The 19,020-nt window shown below is 54.8% G+C and overlaps 1 protein-coding gene across 1 annotated transcript in view; it reads left to right on the forward strand.

Moving 5' to 3' along the window:
• The window catches only part of CFAP77 (cilia and flagella associated protein 77), a 145,741-nt gene that overhangs the window by 110,839 nt on the left and 15,882 nt on the right, over positions 1 to 19,020 (forward strand). The window contains exons 5-6 of the mRNA XM_021085476.1: positions 3,083 to 3,188; positions 8,691 to 8,792. Coding sequence (XP_020941135.1) covers positions 3,083 to 3,188; positions 8,691 to 8,792 — 208 coding nt within the window. The remainder of the gene's footprint in view (positions 1 to 3,082; positions 3,189 to 8,690; positions 8,793 to 19,020) is intronic.

Raw genomic sequence — 19,020 nt, forward strand, 5'->3', positions numbered from 1 at the left:
GCGGGAGGGCTGGGAGGACAGGTTTGTGGCGATGTGTGCAGGGGTGGGGGATGCTGGGAAGAGAGCTTTTCTGTTGAATGGCCTCTTGGGGTAGATCTTGTGAGATTACGCATCAAGTGTCATTAGAACGCGTAGCTATAAACTAGGCTGCTCAGAAGCATGGGGTGTGTAATAATTAAGTAATAAAAGTCACCACAGGGGTAAAGGAACCGGAAAACAAAGAGCTGCTGTTTGTAGATGCACCGCAGGCCGCTCTGTAAAGGGACCTCTGAGCTTAAGTGGCACTTCAAAGCCACTGACTCTCCACTCAAACGGAGTCCCAAAGATGCCTGCACATAGAAGAGGGAAACTGTGCTGGGAGCACAGACAGGTGGAAAGCAGGATATGGATGCTTAGGGTCCGGGTCAGCTCTATGTCTGTCTCCAGGGCCACAGAATCCAACACTTGGAGGGGCCCGGTAGGCAGTGGAGGGCAACAGGGAAGGGAGAGGACTTGGGCTAAATGGCACCCAGTGCTCAGCCAACTGGTGCCGAGTGGTCAGACATATACACCTTCAAGACAAGCTGGTCTTTTAGTGTAAGAGCTCCTGATGATTAAGTGTGGACAACAATTTCAAGACCCCCGTGCAGGCCGAATAAGACACAAACCCGGGGCTCCAGATTTGCAATCCCGGGTCCTGACTGTATGAACTCCAGGAGCCACCTCCTATCTCAGTCCCTCCATCTCTCCTCATTCCCTCATCTGTGAAATAAGGTCACAGGGAAGATCAGGGCTCTGAGCCTCCCCGGGGGCATCTGCGCCTTTGAAAATGTGGTATAGGGGCAGATCTTCATGCAGACACGGTGTCTGTGCACTCCGGCTCAGAAACGTCCATCTGAGACTTCATGGGACTTTGGGGAAGCTGGATGATCTAGAGGCCTTAAACCCTGAAGGGTGGTCCTGGACAGGGCACCTCCAGACCCACTGAACCTGAACCTGCCTATAACAATCCCCCACCCCACCCCACCCCCGCGACAGTGTGCGAAACGCTGCCGGATGGTTCCTTCTGCTGGAAGAGAAGCACTTCTGCTTACAGGACCTTCTCTGGATGGCACACATCTGCACAACAGTGTCTCTTGATGTTTCCCAAAGTGTGGGCTGAGGAACCCCTTGGGGCCCCCATAAAACACGACCACAAAATTGGTGACCTCAAACAACAGAAATGTATTTTCTTTTCCTTTCTTTTTTTAAAACAATTTTCTTATGGTCGCACCTGGGGTATATGGAAGTTCCTGAGCCAAGGAACGAATCCCAGCCGCAACTGCAACCTGCCCCACAGCGGCAGCAATGCTGGATCCTTTACCCCACTGCACTGGGCTGGGGATCGAACCCAAGGGGGTGATAAGGCCTGAAGTGGTAAACTCAGTCCAACTTGCTCACTAGGTCCAGAAGGCAGGATGCCAGGGGCCCAGGACACTACAAGGACCATAAAAATGCTCTGATTGCTTCTTTATTGGCCACACCTGTGGCACATGGAAGTTTCCAGGCTAGGGGTTGAACGTGAGCCACAGCAGCAACCCAAGCCGCTACAGTGACAATGCTGGATCCTTAAGCCACTGTACCACAAGGGAGCTCCTCTTTTTACTCTTTTTAACATGGCTACTAGAAGAATTTTAGTTTCATGGTGGCCCACATAAGATTTCTATTCGACAGTGCTCATCTAGAAGGCTGATCACCTTTGGGTTCATTCTGGGTCCCACGCCCGCCACTGAAATGTTTGGTGAATGGTGTTCCTATCTCCTGCTAATCATTCTTGGCCCCATGTCTCTCACTTTCAGTGATGGTAAGATTGATCATGCGAGTAAATTTTATATTATGGATAGTTTACCACAATAAAAAAAAAAATTGCAGCTCCGTCTGACCCACCCATTGTAAAGTTCTCCATCAGCCGTGCACCTGATCATTTCAGCAGTCACTGATGATTATCTAAATCCATCTTTTTAGGGCTGTATCCACGGCATATGGAAGTTCTCAGCCTAGGGGTCGAATCAGAGCTGTAGCTGCCGGCCTACACCACAGCCACAGCAACGTGGGACCCAAGCTGTGTCTGCGACCTACACCACAGCTCATGGCAACGCCGGATCCTTGACCCACTGAGCAAGGCCAGGGATTGAACCTGGGTGCTCATGGATACTCGCTGGGTTCATTAACCCCTGAGCCATGATGGGAACTCCTAAATCCATCATTTCATTAGGAGTTGCAAAGTAATGATTCTCTTCCCCTCAATTCTGTCCTTTCTCCTGCATTTGATTAGCCTTGCTTCTTCTATAAAGAACTTGCCCTCATCACCTATGAGGTACCCCGAGAGGGTCTCACACCCAGCACGGCCCCCACTGCTTCAGGACGTTACCTCCATCTCTAGGATGGGGTAGTAGTAGTTCTCACTTTACAGTGATGTGCAAAATACTCTACACAGGGTGAGTGCTCTGTGGCTGGAGACAATTGTCAAAGAGAACCAGAGCAGAGGCCAAAGGCAATACAGACAGATTTCATTCCATACTATTGCAAAGGAGAGAGCAACTTCAGTACAGAGCTGGGCTCAATTCTGAACACAACACAAGCGGGGGTTTACAGCCAAGAAGCAGAATGGATGGAAAATTACTAAAGGAGACTTTAAGCATAGGGGGGAGTCTTGCTAAACTGACTCGACAGGATTCTTGGTAAAGGCACACTAAGACGATCAAATATTAAGGGTGAGGGAACTGACTTAGCAGGGTTCTTGGCTGAGACTGACTTCAGCCGGCCAAAGACAGATGAGGCCTAATCAAAAAGAGGGCTCCAAAGAGCTTGTCTAAAATCTGGTCAAGGAGAGAGTCTGTCACCATGCAAGGCCTAGCACTTTGTTGGTGGGTATTAAATGTTTGTTGAATGACTCATACACATCACCTGTTTTTTCCACAGCAGCAGAAGGCCAGAGAGAGCCTCTCACAGCCTTGGGAGAGCACTTTGCCCTGTAGCCCCAACAGTCAAGCAGGCAGTTTCATGGGAGAGGGGGCCTCTGGCCCTTCCCAGACCTCAAGCCTGTCCGATTTCTTCCCCATAGGCCTTCCACCCCTTTCTTTGATCTGCTGCAGCATCGGTATCAGCAGCTCTGGGTGCAGGAGCAGAAGGCCACCCAGAAAGCCATTAAACTGGAGAAAAAGCATAAGGTAAATGCACCACTCACTCCAGACTGGATAACTTTGGGGTAGAAGGGAAGGGAACGGGGGGGCAAGGCTTTGAGGCTGACCACTGCGCATGTTTGTCCCGGGGGAGCGTGTGGGGGGTCTGCTGGGGACTCAAGTTGCTTAGTGCTTTGCTGTTAAGAGTCTTGGCGATGATCAGGTTCCACCCCCCCTGAAGCCCCGAGAGTGGAAGGTTCTGGCCAGCGTCACCTGTAAATTGGCCCTATGTGCATCTGGAGCAGGAGCTGAGCCCCGTCTCCCGGATCCCGCCTGGGGACTTCCTGTCTCACCACACTCCACACTCCACACATCGGGTTACAAACGAATCGGTCCTGGTCCGAACAGAAACATGCCCTTGTGTTTCTGGAAAGAAAAGGCTAAGAAGGCCAAGTCCGAAGAGGAAAGCCACTTCTGGGAGGGTCTACAAAGGACGCATTTTATGAAACCTTAGGAATACCTTTTACCTCAAGTTCATGGATAAGGCCGTGCTGAACACTCCACATGCGTCCTACACACCACTTCATCTGCACCAGACGGGAGCCTGTGAGGTGGGTGTTGGCCTAGTTTCCAGGCCCAGAGAGGCAGTGGCCACACAGGAAACGTGAGCCGAGGACAGAAAGATGTCCACGCACTGCCAGTTGCCAATGGTGTGAATCCCAGTGGGGATTTTAACCTGGAGAAACATCTTTTTTTTTTTTTTTTTTTGTCTTTTTGTCTTTTTGCCATTTCTTGGGCCGCTCCCGCGGCATATGGAGGTTCCCAGGCTAGGGGTTGAATCGGAGCTGTAGCCACCGGCCTACGCCAGAGCCACAGCAACACGGGATCCGAGCCGCGTCTGCAACCTACACCACAGCTCACGGCAACGCCGGATCGTTAACCTACTGAGCAAGGGCAGGGACTGAACCCGCAACCTCATGGTTCCTAGTCGGATTCGTTAACCACTGCGCCACGACGGGAACTCCTGGAGAAACACCTTTAGCTATGAATTTGCGTTGCTGTTTGCATTTGAAGATGTTAAACACGGTCCTTTAAAATAGTCTGCGACGCGGACTTTCTTTCTTTTGGTTCTTTTTAGGGCCGCATCCACGGCACATGGAGTTTCCCAGGCGAGGGGTCGAATCAGAGCTGTAGCCGCTGGCCTACACCAGAGCCATAGCCATGTCCGATCCGAGCCGCATCTGCGACCCACACCACAGCTCACGGCAACGCCGGATCCTTAACCCACTGAGCGAGGCCAGGGATCGAACCTGTGTCCTCATGGATGCTATTCAGATTCGTTTCGGGAACTCCTGATTCAGACTTGGAGAGCACTCAGATTGGCCTCCTCCCCAGTAGATCTGACCATCATAAAATCAGAACTGCTTTATGTTCGTGTAGTTTGTTTGGCACGTAGACATGCCAGGGCCAGGGACTGAACCCACACCACAGCAGCGACCCAAGGCACAGCAGCGACAATGCCGGATCCTTACCCACTAAGCCACCAGGGAACTCTGCATGTAGCAATATGCAGATTTCATTAGAAGCACATTCTGGACCCAGACTGTCTCCTGGGTTTCTGGGTTTTGTCCTCCTGAACAGCCCCTGAGGTCTGCGTCTCATCGGACCATTCAGTTTGTTTCCCTTTCAGATGGAGGAGCTGAGTCTCAGAGAGACTAAGTGACTGGCCAAAGGTGTCACAGCCAGGCCAGGACCCAGCTGTGTCCCGCCCCGGAGTCCGGGCTTTTCCTGATGGCAAGGTCCCTATTCCTGCTGATTGCAGGCAAGCTCAGGATTCAGTAAAAGTGCCTGTGACTTCTAGGGCCAACCTGGGGAGTGGGAGAGTCTTCTCAGGGATTCTGGCCCCTTGGGACCAGCAAAGAGAGACAGAGGGGTGGAAAGACCCAGGACTCCCCAGGGACAGTCAGGTACCAAGGTCCCTCCCGGCCATTCTCAGAGGAAGGTGGAATCTGAGACAACCACTCATTAAAGAGCAGAGCGTTGTAATAATATTTTCAAAGTGGCCTGTGACTAGTTCACTTTTACTTTTATTCTTTGGCTGTGCTGAGGCATGTGTAGGTTTCCAGGCCAGGGATCCAGCACAGGCCACAGCAGTGACCACACTGGATCTTAACCTGCTGAGCCACCAGGGAACTCCCCATGACTAGTTTATTTGTTAATGGCTCAGGATGGAATCCACTCGGAGTTCCTGTCGTGGCGCAGCGGAAACGAATCTGACTAGGAACCATGGGGTTGTGGGTTCAATCCCTGGCCTCGCTCAGTGGATTAAGGATCCGGTGTTGCCGTGAGCTGTGGTGTAGGTCACAGACATGGCTCGGATCTGGCATTGCTGTGGCTGTGGCTTAGGCCGGCAGCAACAGCTCTGATTCGACCCCTAGCCTGGGAACCTCCATGTGCCACATGTGCAGCCCTAAAAAGACAAAAAAAAAAAAAAGATGGAATCCGCTCAGGTTTCAAGAGAGGGAGCGTGGGCGTTATAGGCTCTGCCTCTTTATAGTTCCAAACTTGAGTCTTATTTTTAATTAGCAGCTATTTCATGGCAACTCAGAATCTTGCAGGTCCACAGAATACCAAGCCTCCAAGGACACATCATCTGAATCTAGTGACAGTCTCACAGTCAGTATCCCTCCTTTTCCAGCCAAACACCCCAAAAGCAAACACTGGGAGTGATTCCACCTCGAGTACTGGTTGGGGACTGGTGTCAGCCTAGGGGTGTGAGTTTGAGTGAATCACCACTTTGATGGGGTCTCAATTACCTCATTGGGCAGAAAAGGGGGTCAGATTCAAAGAGGGCCCAGCAGGCACTCAGAAAACACTTGTCCAGCCCACGCCAGCGTTCTGTCCTGTCCCAAGATGCTCCCTGGCTCCTGTGTTATCTATCAAACGGCTGTAAACACTCAGCCCCACCCAAGGCTGAGGGGCTGATAAACAATTGTTGGGGTGATGAGACAGCTGGTTTACGAGGTCACATTGCCACCATCCAAGGGGAAGCCTGTCTCTTCAGCAACTAAGGATGTGCTGGATTTTTGGACATTGATGACCCCGGGTGAAATTCTTGCTAACGGCTTCCATTAGCGGAGCCATCGTCTTGGGCCAGACACCCGGCTCAAAGCTAACTCAGCACATCGTCCACAAACCTGTTTGTCAGGCGCCGGTACCGCGTTTCCCCAGCAAGAACTGAGGCTTGGAAAGGTGACAAGACTTGCCTGCGTTCCTCCGATCCTGGAGCCCGGCTCATTAGCCCGTGGCTGGGCAGCGTCTCTGCTCTGGTTCAGAGATAAAGTTTCAAAGCTCTTTTCGAAAGCAGAGGGGGCTTTCTAGATCCAGAGGGCTTGTGAGTTCTCCAGACACATTCGATCACAGGAATATAACTGATTAACAAAATAAATCAATACAAGGGATTCACTGGGGTGGTGTCTTCGGATAAATTCGGGTCAGCTCTTATTTGTCAACTGCACCATCTGTCCCGTGAGGCTCTCTCACGCCCCCTTCTGCAGGGGCCCACCCCCCTGGGTCACCTGGGGAGGAATCCAGCTCATCCACTCGGGGGTGGCGCCCCAGCTCTCTATGCTGAAGTCTAGGTATAAACGGGACACCCCTGTTTACTTCTTAATTCCCCCAGGGAACTTTGAATTTTGACAAAGAGATCATAGCCAGGGGCTGAGATCTGACTGTGCATGCAAGTCCCTGACACACTTTGAAAATGCAGAGTCCAGGGCCCCTCCCGGGCTGATCCTGAGGTTGGAGGCCCAGGACCCTGTGTGAGTCTGCTGGGGTGACCATAACCAGGTCCAACGGACTGGGTGGCTTAAACAATAGAAATCGGAGTTCCCTAGTGGCTCAGTGGGTTAAGAATCTGGCATTGTCACTGCTGTGGTGCAGGTTCGATCCCTGGCCTGGAAATGTCCACATGTCGCAGGTGCAGCCCCAAAATAAATAAATGCTAGGAGTTCTCACTGTGGCACAGTGGGTTAAGGATCCAGTGTTGTCTCTGCGGCATCTCTAGGTTGCAGCTGCAGCTCGGATTGTATCCCTGGCCTGGGAGGTATCACATGGTGTAGGTGCAGCTAAAAAAGAAAAAAAGAAAAAATAAATAAAACAAATTCTAAGATAAAATAAAAAAGAATTACACTCTTATATATATATATATATATATATATATTTTTTTTTTTTTTTTAAACCCCAGAAATCTGGAGTTCCCTCTGTGACACAGTGGGTAAAGAATCTGACTGCAGCCACTCGTGTTGTTGCTGAGGTTTGGGTTCGATCCCTGGCCCGCATCTCTGGCCCAGGAACTTCCATATGCTGAGGGTTTGGCCATAAAAATTCAAACAGACAAGCAAACAGAAAAACCCAGAAATATATTTTCTTCCAGTTCTGGAGGCTGGAAAACCAAGATCAAGGTGCCGGCAGAGTTGGTTTCTCTGGAGGCCTCTCTCTGTGGCCGTGGACGGCTGCCTTCTCACTGTCCTCACGTGGCCTTTTCTGTATGGACATCCCTGGTGTCTCTTTCTCTTCTTGGAAGGACACCTGTCCTACAGCCGCATACGATGACCTCATGATACCCCATCACTTCCTTAAAGGCCCATCTATAAGTGGGTCACATCAGGGGTTGGGGCATCAACACACGAATTTGGAGGGGACACTAGGCTTGCCGGCATCTGTTCATGGGCACAGGGCATGCAGCTAAGGAGGTGACGGGTTTCCTCTGTGCTTCAAAATCCCTCCCACAGGGATCTCAGCGGTGCTGAACGGAGCCCCTAAATTCCTCCCCCAAAAGAGTCTTCCTTCCTCTTCCAGGGGAGGGCCGGGAAGGACCTGCTCCTGAGAAAAGGCAAAGATCCATCATTCATTCTTTCTTTTTTCTTCTTCTTCTTCTTTTTTTTTTAGGACTGTGTCTGCGACCTATGAAATTTCCCAAGCTAGGAGTCAAATCAGAACTGCGGCTGCTGGCCTACACCACAGCCACAGCAATACCAGATCTGAGCCACATCTTCGACCTACACCACAGCTCACGGCAACACTAGATCCTTAACCCAATGAGTGAGGCCAGGGATCAAACCTGTATCCTCACGGACACTATATTGGGTTCTTACCCACTGAGCCACAATGGGAACGCCCGTCATTCTTCACTCAAACTCGGTGGCATCCATTGTAACCACCAGGGCTGTGTAGCTGCAGGGAGGTGGCAAAGATTGGGACACCCCCCCCCCCCCCGCCCTCGAGGCAGCTGCGGGCCAGAACCCTGGGTCTAGAGCCAAACCGGAAACCAGAACAATAGGCTCTCAGCATCCTGTGGTCCCACCACCAAATCCACTCAGCCGTGGTCACGGGCAGGGCCAGGGGCGCAGGTGACAAGAAATCAGCCTGGAGGACAGTGACCCACAGGTCTGCCACCCAGGAATCCCAAGCCCTTGAGTCCCTTGCTTGTAGGTCCAGCTTCTGTGGGAAGCTGGTACCCACCCCGCCTCCGCATTTCTCCGCCTGCAGGTGACCCTCGGGCCGCTGTATGAGACCCGGAGCAGTCAGCTGCGGAAGTACAAACCCCCCGTGAGACTGGACGCCCTCTGGCACATGCCTCACTTCCAGAAGGTCAGTCTCGCCTCCGACTGCCCCCGTCCCAGGGGGACGCCACTCACCGGGCCTGGTCTTTACCTGTCCTCGAGACAGAGGAGTTCTGTGGGCTTCTTCCCAATGACTAGCATAACAACAACAGCAACAGTAGTAATAATAGCCATAGCAATAGCTGACATTTTTGAGCCCTCCCTGCGGGCCAGCACGGAGCTCTGCTTCATCGACTCTTTCCACTCATGGAAGTGGGGCGCTGCTGCCATCACCCTCATTTCACAGCCAGGGAACGTGGAGAACGCTGGTGAGGGCAGTCTGGGGCTGAAGCCGGGCTGACTGACCATGAAGCCTGGGTGCAGGTCCATGGGGCAGGCGCTGTCTGGGCCATGCAGTCATGGCACATCCTACACTGGGGACCTGGGGTGCCAGGCGGCCCTGCACCTCCAGCACTGAACCTCCCACTGGCTGGTGTCTCTGGGGAGATGGAACAGCTGTTTGCTGTGGGCTGATATGCACCCACCATGCTCCAGCCTCAGACCGACCCGGTGTCCATTCGGACATGTACGGGGTTTGATCAGCCGTGCTTCAGGACGGTGGGGGCAGTGGACGCCCAGCTCGGGCACAGGGAGCCTCCCTGGGGGCTGTCAGGGACAGGCCTGGCTCCGGAGGACAGCCGCACAAAGCCGCATCCCGGTCCCGGCTGCTGGGTTGAGTTAAACTGCAATTTAGACAATGAAGGGGCCAGTGCCTCCCTGAGCCTAATGCAATCGAACAGGCTGCCAGAGAAGCCCGCTGCCTCCCTTGATGCGGCTCTCATGTCCTGCCCAAGTGGCCTCCATCAGCATATGTCAGTGACCATTTGCCCCGCCGCCCATCAGCCCTCGCTGTCCCCACACATGCGAGCAGGACCAGGCGCCGTGTGCGGGGGCGGGGTAGTCAGGGCACCGCTGCCCCCTTACGGCCCCTGCATCCCGCCTGGGCAGCACCGCTCACCTCTGGCTTCTCCGCCTCGCCCACCTCCTGCCTTTTTAACCACATCCCTGCTCCCTCTTCTCTGTCTCAGCAGCCTGCTGCCTGGCTCCTCCTTTGGCTGCCTTTCCTCCTCTGCTCTTTCCTCTCTGATCTTCCTGCCCTCGATGTCCATGGGGAGTGGGGTGTGGGTGCAAGCATCCCGGGGACCCTGCTGAGGAAGGGAGGGGACCATGGCTCCACAGGCACAAGACCCCTCCGCAACCTACACCGCAGCTCAGGGCAGCGCTGGATCCCGGACACACTGAGTGCAGCCAGGGATCGAACCCGCATCCTCATGGACACTAGTCGGACTCATCTCCGCTGCGCCACAATGAGAACTTCCTCAGCTGTGATTTAGAACCTACCAGTAGCTTCCAAGGCAATGGACAAAGCTCAGGGGGGTCTTCCCCTGACCCCCTACCGGAGCAAGGAAGGACCCCCCTCCACACCAACAACCCCCACCCAGAGCCGGGGGTCACAGATTCCCATGTCGGGCGAGCCTGCTTCTCACGCAGGGATCGCACAGCCTGGCCTGGAGAAGTGCAAGTACAGAAACAAACGAATTTCTATTTCCAATCGAGGGGACTTGACTCGGCTGAGCACAGGCCTCTTCTGGTCTTTGGACTCTCTTGTGAGAAAACACCTGTTTGGCACGCTGTCGCCCCCCTGTGATGCCAGCCTTTTTGTTCATGCTAAGTCCTTGACGTGTACAGCTTCGTGCGTGTGGCCTCACCGGAGCTGGTCTGAGGAGAGGCTCAGAGGGTTTGCGTCTTCCTCGACCTGCAAGCGGCTGGGCTGTCCACAGGGCCCCGGCTCAAAGGCACCATCCGTCACGTCTAAGGACGAATGAGATGCTTTTCCAGCGGGTTAATGATCCGGCCTGTCTCTCTGGCTTTGCCAGTTTGATCCCCAGCTCAACACAGAGGGTTATGATCACAGCTGCAGCTCAGATTCGATCCCTGGCCCCAGAACTTCCACATGCCGCATATCGCCAAAACAGACAATAAAAGGGAAAAAAGAGAATGGGAAATAGAATAAAAACACAAGCCCCGGGGTTTATAGGCTCTTCTTCATCTTTGCTCGGCGTGTTCACAGGATTCTGGAAGTTCAGCTGTGGGAATCTCAGAGCAGAGGTGGGCCCTGGGCTCCGCCAGGACAGCCCGGCCAGCAGAGGCCCCAGAGTGCTGCCCCCTCCGCAGCACCGCCCAGTGCCCTCCCGGTGGGGAAATACCACCACCAAAAGGTATTGATGGAGCTCCGACTGGGTGCCAGGTCCCCGACATGCATTCGCTCACAGATAGGATGCCCCATTCTACTGATGTGGAAACTGAGGCTCAGAGAGGTCAGGGAACTTGTCCTGGGAGAAGCGGGTGCCTGCCTAATCCAGGGCCCCCTCTCCCTGCCCCTGGACACCATCCCTCACCTCCCGGCCCCACCCCGGCAGGTCCCCTCTTCACTACCAAACGGCTCCCTTGCGCCCCTCCGAGGCACTGAGCCACACTGTGGTTCACTGAGGAAGTGGGCAACTGTTTGTTCAACATCCACCAGCCCCTGCAAAGTGTGAGCCCGCAGGACATGCCTGTCGTGTCCCCGCCGTGTCCCTGGAGCCCAGCACTGGGCCCGGTACCCAGCAGGTGGCCGGCCAGTAGCGGCTGTGGCAAGAAGGAACAAAGGCGTGAATGAATGAATGAAGGGCCAGTGCAGCCCAGGGTGACGGGAGAATTTAAAAGCCTTTCCCAGACCCGATGGAACCCCCTCGGCCCGGTGCCCTCCAATCCTGGCAGCCACTGCTGGGGACAAGACGCAGCCGGCCGGGGCCAGAGCCCCTCTGCCCGAGGCGGGGCTGCCTCTGTCAAGGCCCCCGAGGGTCTTTGTGCCTCGTGTCTGTGCCGATACCCGCCCCCACCTCCCCACCCGGCCCCATTATGAAAGGAAAAAGCACTTCCAAAAAAGTGGAACCTGTCACGGTGATGGATAACCTAAATGGACTCTCCCTGCTCGCGAACAGATGTCGGCGCTGAACTCTGTCAGAAATAATTAAACACCTTTCACACGGAAAAGCAGCAGGCAGGGCGCGGGCGCTCCTGGGCCGGGTCAGCGAGGAGCGAGCTGGCTTGCCGTCGCTTCCAACCCAGCGCGGCGCGGGGCACCTCGGGTCTGAGCCCAGGAGGGACGGAGGGATGGGACGGAAATGCCCCGCGGGGGGCCCCTGTCCGGCCGCACCGTGTCAGTGCCCCCAGCCATGGTCACTCAAGGGCCAGTGCCCAGAGCGAGGGTCGGCTGGCAGCCGGGGAGCGGTCTTTCTGCCAGGATGTTGGTCATGGGCCGGCGGCTGCCCCTCCCTGGGTGGGCCTCAGTTTCCCCGCCTGAAAATGAGGGGGAAGCACCACTTCTTGAGGGTCTCTTCCAACCCAAAGTTTCGTGATCCGAATTCACTGGCCAAGGAGCCAGTGGGGGGAGGCACGGGGGTCGTGGAGGTCGCAGACCCCAAAGCTGGAGTGCACTAGGACAGGGTCCCGTTTAGGGGCAGGACGTGAGCCCACTGCCTGGCCCCTGAGTGGGGGGACGGCTGGGCTTGGGGCCCACACCTTCTGTGCCTGGTGGCCAGGCTCTCTCTACCCTCTGCCTGAGGTGCTGGGGGCCAGTAGGGAAGGGGGGGCACGGTGTGTCTGTGTGTGCACAATGCCAGGGTCAGCCAGACCTGGGTCACGTGGTGACCCTGCCACTCCTGACCTGTCACTTGGCCCAACTGCCCAAGCATCACTGGCCTGTTTCCTCTTCCAAAAAATGCTCCCCTGTGTGTGTGTGTTGGGGGGGTGCTGCTGCAAGGAGGATGTGATGAGGATATGTGCAGAGTGGCTGACCTTAGCAACACACGGCGGCTGCCATGAGGATGGTGCTGGCATCACTCACTCACTCACTCACTCATTCATTCATTCACAAGCCTTGTCCCCGAGCGCCTCTGGGTCACACCTGTTCTCCGTGCAGACCGCATGCTGATGTGGGGCTGCTGGGGACAGGCAAGGATCGAGGTGGACGACGACCCCCGAGTTTGGGGATGAGGGTGACCCCCATAACGAGAACCCCATCAGCACAGTGGGAGCCTGGGCTGGCCCACCCTGTGCTCCTCCCTTTTGTGGGTGCTCCCGGATGGGAACCAGACACACCGGCCTGCCCAGGACCCCCTCCTCTGGGCCAAGTGGGAGGAAGAATTATTAACAGCACCCCTTCTGCTCTGAAAAGTGACCCAATCAGAGCCACATAGTCTATGGTCTCGTGGTATTAAGTCCAGAAAAACAGACTGTTTATTCCCTTTATAAAAAGACTGCCAGTGATAACAGCCCAAAGACAAAGGGGTGGGTGCCCCCAATATTTATGGTAGCACTGACAGTGGTGACAGGCTGGGTGCCACCAGCCAAGCAAGGGCTTAAGTGTTGGGAGATCTTACACAGATATGAGAGAGAATACACAACATTGTGAAATACGATGCAGCCACTGAAAATATTGACTTTAGTCTGTACTCGAGGACACTTGAATAATCATTTTTTTTGGCCACCACATGCGGCAGCTTAATGTAGGATCTGAGTGACCAGACTAGGGATTGAGCCCCGGCTGCAGTGGTAGAAGCACTACTTTAAAAAAAAAAGTTTTGAAAGGCTGGAGGCTCTACAGCCATCCCAGCTCTCAGGCCCCTTCCAGCCCCGTTCCTCTCGCTAGCTCCCAGGGTGCTCCCCAGGCTGCTGGCCAAGCCAGCTTCCCCTTTTCTCCCATCGGCGTGAAGGTCAAAGGCTAGCACTCGGCCGACCGTGAAGGCGCTGACTTGCGGAGTCTGGATCTCTCTGGCCGAATCCATGTTATAATTGGAGATCCAAGACCCACCTTAGAGAGGGGTTTGCCCGAGCATCTCAGAGTCTCCACTTCAACCCCAACACACCGCCTCTCCTCAACAGCTCTCATCTTTCCCCGACAGCCCCGGATACCCACTGACATTACATAGTCATTCAGTCACTAAAGTATGAACAAATTGACTGTATTTTCATTTGGCTTTTGGTTTCAGCCCCACTGCTTTAGAATAATGGCCCAAGCTATTAAGCTAACAGTTTGATTTACAAGCTCTTGTGCTCTGAACGCTGGGATCAGACTTCTCTCTTTGTGGAAGACTAACCCTGCCTCGGGTCTCCTGGGCCCCTGGCTCCCTAATAGCACAGGAGGCGGCAGGAAGGGAAAAAAAAAAAAATCAGCAGTCAGCCAAGCCGTGACACCCAGAGATGCAGCTGATTAGTGAAAGCTGCTGAATCTAAGAAAAGGATTTTCTTTCCCACCTTTAAGCTCTCTTACAAATCATAGCTGGCTGGAAAGTTAACTCTCTGTTAAACCCCCAGAGCGGGCTCTGTCCAGCCAAGGCTGCCATCCCCTCTCCACTGGGCCTGTTTGGTTAAAGACGGACCGTTCTCTACATGGGGCGCTCAAGCCCCAACGTCACTGCTTTCAGACCCACAAAGAGCAGATCCTGAATGTTCCATGCCAGCCCAAGGTCCCTGCACCCGGGATGTATTTTAAGAATCCTGTCGCTCCATTGCATCGGAATAAGAATCACGCCAGGTTGCCGTGTAGGGCTTTGCGAATACGGCTGGGATGTGTCACACGCAACACGGGACAATAGAGAGAGTGATTCAGAGGCCCTGACACACTTGACATTTCTTCCTAAATACAGATTCCACCCCCCCCATTATAAATCAGATCAGTATGCAGAGGGGCTGACTCGCTGAAGGGATACAAGCAGGGGCTTAATTGGTTTTGCATAATCCGGCACCTTGGAGAGACAGATTTTTTAGGCACCTGCTCACGAGGTGATGTGGCTGCTCAAATCTTGGCGAGTCACAAATGGCCAGAGCTGAAACTCTGGGGGCAGGGACAAGAGGAAAGGGGTTGGAGCAGGGACATAAAGGCAAAGTTTCTGGAACAGTTGGAGACATCTCGAGCCGTGGGTGGAGGGGGGACCCGGGTCAGGGAGGGAGGTGGCAGGCATCACGGGACCGTGGGAGCTGGCATTTGTAAGCTGCAACTTAGGGCCATTCCCCCCCACCCCTAAGCCTGCCTGTCCCCTTAATCTTCTCACCTGGGAATTTTCAGTTTAATCCAGAAAGCACTTCTCCCCCACTGGGTGCAGAAATACTTCAAATTTCATGTTGAAAATCAACCAGAAAATAGACTAAGACAGCCTGTTTTGACATCAGGCAGATATTTCTAATCTCTGGAGGGAGCTTGAATCTCATGTTGAGTTTGGGAGCTGATGGGACTTCCGAGGTCCCCGATTTCTTCTTCCCTCGCGTCCCCAAGAGAATAAATCTTCAATGATCTAAAGCAAATCTCCTGGGCTTGAGAGGGAGTTCGGGTGAACGCCTGCCACCTCTTGGAATGACTTCCCGTGTCTCACCCGAGTTCCTCACCTCCACACATGCCCACCTGTCAGCCTCTGTCACCAGGCACCAAGGCTGCGGGAGTGACGGGGTCCAAGCTGCCTGGCACGCGGCCAGCAGCAGGGTCTCCGAGATAAACAACATCAGACAATCTACTCGCATAAACTCAGGTTCAATCAAACTGGGGTTGGTCAAAAGCGCAGGCGAGCTGAACCCGGGGGCTGGTACCCCCACAGCCACAAGCCTTACGCAGCAAGCACAGCCTTCCTGGTTTCCCTCGGATTGCGAAGTTCACGGGCAGCAGAGAACGTACACATCCAGGAGGAAGTAAGATGATAGGGATGCTTTTCTGGCTTCTTTCCTTCCTCTCCTCAAAGAGGGCCTGGGGGATGATGCCCCAGCAGGGCACACGAGGTGGGTGCTTGGACCCGAGTCCACCGGCTGGAGGTGCAGAGGGAAGAGTGTTTCCAGACAGCAGCTCAACACCGGCACCAAGAGCTCACACGCCCTGAGCGCCTCTTACGTGCCGGGCTAGGCGCTTCAATGGACGGTCTCATCCCATGCCGACCCTCGCACTAAGCCTACGTGGCAGAGATAAGTCACAGTGTCTCAGAGATGAGAAACCAGAGCTTGGAGGCTTCAAGTCACGTGCCCCAGGGTCACAGTTAACACGTGGTGGGAAGGCGCTGAGCTCTCCGCTGGCTGCCTCCAGGCCCCAGGCCCCAGGCCCCGGAAGAGCCGATAAATACTAAGGCCCTGCAACCAAGGTCAGAGGCCAGTGGGGCTAAACGCGGGACCCGGGAAGGAAAGAGAAGGGCAGTCAGGAACTCGGGTGTTTATAGGTGTCCAGAGGGTCGTGGCCAGCCCTGCTCCGGCTGATTTAAGCCCGTGCAGTAAACAAAACTTCCCACTGCCCTGATAGCCTTTGGACCTTGACAAAACCCCTGAGCGTCTTTTAAACCGCAGCTTGGCCCCAAGGCTAAAGAGGCGAGGGGCCATTGATGGGGGGGCAGGGGTTCAGGCTTGCTGTAACTGAAGCCCGGGGGCAGAGATGGAGAGGGCAGGAGGGCTGGGCCCGTGGGCCCGGACCGCACACGGATGCTCCAGGTCCAAGCCTGCCTCTGTATCTGCCAAGTGGGGATAATGACAGAATCAAGGGCAGCTGGGCAGGAGCCCCGCCAGGGGAGGGTCCTGGCGCGGTCCCATCTCCGGGCAGGGTGGGGCTTTGGCAGCAGCTCCTCCAGAGGAACGGCTCTCTAGGAGCAAGCAGCTCCCCAGCTCCCTGGGTCAAGGTCAACTCCTCCTACACAGGTGTGTTTAAAGCCCACGTTCATGGAGGCAGGTGGTGCCCCTTCCTGGGTCTGACACAAAGCGGGCTGGGGCTTCAAGACAAAATATCCCGGTGGAGGCAGGCTGTCGACTGTCAAGCAGCCCCGAGGACTATGAAGTCCTGTCTTAATCTGCTCAGAGTACAGTAACAAGATACCATAGACTGGGTGGCTTCAGCAACGGACATTTATTTCTCTTGGTTCTGGAGGCTGGAAGTTGGAGATCAAGGTGCCAGATCTGGGCAGGCTCTCTTCCTGGCGTACAGACGGCCACCCACCTTCTCGCTGTGACCTCGCATGGCAGAGAGAGAAAGGAAGCTTTCCCGTGTCTCTTCTTAAAAGGGCACCAAGTCCCATCATGAGGGACCCGCCCTCAGGACCTCAGCTAAACCTCACTACTCCCAAAGGCCCCCCTCCAAACACCGTCACATGCGGGGCGAGCAGGGCTTCACAGATGCATTTAAAGGGACACAATTCAGTCCACAGCAGCTTCTGTCTCAAGTTCAGCGGAAGTCTCCCCCCTCCTCTCTCCTACCTCCCACCTCTTGGGTGTGTTTCTCCTTCCGGAGCCCACGGAGCCATCCGCTTCCCCTAATAAGTGACAGCCCTGCACACACCCGAAGCCAGACACCGTCTTGTCACTGATGTCCAGGCACTCACTCGATGGCTCCTCGGGGCAGAGTTTCCCATGCTGGAAGCTGGGACCCCCGTGTGGCAGTGACAGTCCCCATGCCCAGATGCCGTGACCTCTGCCACCCCGTGTGCATTCTCTCCTTTTGCCCACAGTCTCGGGGATTTGTCAGCTCGAACTGCCTTTCTACCCATTCTTCAACCAACGTGTTGGTACAGATATTGAAGGAAATAAAAGCCCTCTTCTACTTAGAGATTTAACAGAGCAAAGGTGATGGAGAGGAGCTTTAAGGATCTTAGGGAGTTAGTTCCATCCTGGCGCAGTGGTTAACAAATCCGACCGGGAACCGTGAGGTTTCGGGTTCGATCCCTGGCCTTGCTCAGTGGGTTAAGGATCTGGCATTGCTGTGAGCTGTGGTGTAGGTCACAGACACGGCTCGGATCCCACATTGCTGTGGCTCTGGCGTAGGCCAGCAGCTACAGCTCCAATTAGACCCCCTAGCCTGGGAGCCTCCATACACCAAGGGTGCAGCCCTAGAAAAGACAAAACAAAAACAAAAAAAAAGGATCTTAGGATGCTTGAATCTTCGAGGCATTTCTAAGGGCTCTGTTGCCTTATCCTAGGCTCCTAACCTATCCATCCGCCTACCCATCTATCTGCCCACCCATCTATCCATCCGTCCACCCACTAGCCAGGATTTGCTGAATGTCCACGGGGTGACCCTAACAGTTGAGGAAGATCCCCTGTCTGTTGGCACTTCCCCCGAACAGTGTCTGGACTGTGGCACCAACATCCTGGCTGATGTCTTCCTTGAAGACTCTTAACTCTACCATTCCTACCTGTGACTCGTCAGGGTCAGCCTCGCCAAGCATAGAAAGAATCTGTTCCTTCTTAAAATATACAGGGAAAGGCCTTCCTGCTCATTATTCCAGTAAGAGACAAGGGGAAACACGACACCAGACCTCGGCACAGGGCGCCCCGCCCGAACGGGCCATGGACACCGCACATCTGAGGAGGTCCCCTGCTCCCTACGCAGTAACTCAGGAGCTGTTCCGCAGCCAATATGAATAAGCGATAAGGCACTGACGGGCCCTGCCTGGACGGCTCAGCAAAGGACTTAATTTGCAACCGAGCACAAAATCAAAGACTCTGTCAACCGAGGAACGGTGCGCCTGAATAAGCACCTTGTGCTACCTGGGGGAGACTGTCAGGTAAACTTCCAGAGAAAGTAATTAAGGAATCCCCATTGTCTAAATTCCGCAGCAAAATGTGAAGCTCTGGAATGTGAGGCTCGCCAGGGATCCCGTGTCTCCGCCCAGCTTGATCCTTCAGCAAAATGAGCCGCGGAAGTTTACGAAGGGATCGGCCGGCGCCTCCCCCTCGCCCTCCCGACGCCGCCCTCGGGCTCCGCGTGCTTCCGCGTGTCGTCTTGATGGGAAAGCGGTAGGCGGCAGATGAGATCGCCGCTTGGGGGGACGCGGCGGAGATTAATATACAAATATATAGACCTCTCTGAGATCTGGCAGGCGCCAATTAATATTTATCAAGTGCCCGCCGCGTTCAGGATACCGCGTATCAACATGGAAAACACACCGTCCCCGGCGTCGAGGAGTCTGCGCTCCGACTCCAGGGCATCCCGGACGGATGCGCTGGTGCGCGGAGGGCGCCCGCCGGGAGGGGAGAGCCCGGCGCAGCTTAGGTTAGCCTTGGCAGCCGGTGGCCTTCTCTTTCCGAGACGATGCGGAATGTTCTCGGCCAGGCCGCCTCAGCACCCAAGTCTCCCGGGCCCGCCCGGTTCACAAAGACTCCTTGACAGCGCTCTGTCCACAGGCTCCTTCACTAACTCCCTCCTTAGCGCTGGC

This window comes from Sus scrofa, chromosome 1, assembly GCF_000003025.6.
Source record: "Sus scrofa isolate TJ Tabasco breed Duroc chromosome 1, Sscrofa11.1, whole genome shotgun sequence".
NCBI lineage: Eukaryota > Metazoa > Chordata > Mammalia > Artiodactyla > Suidae > Sus > Sus scrofa.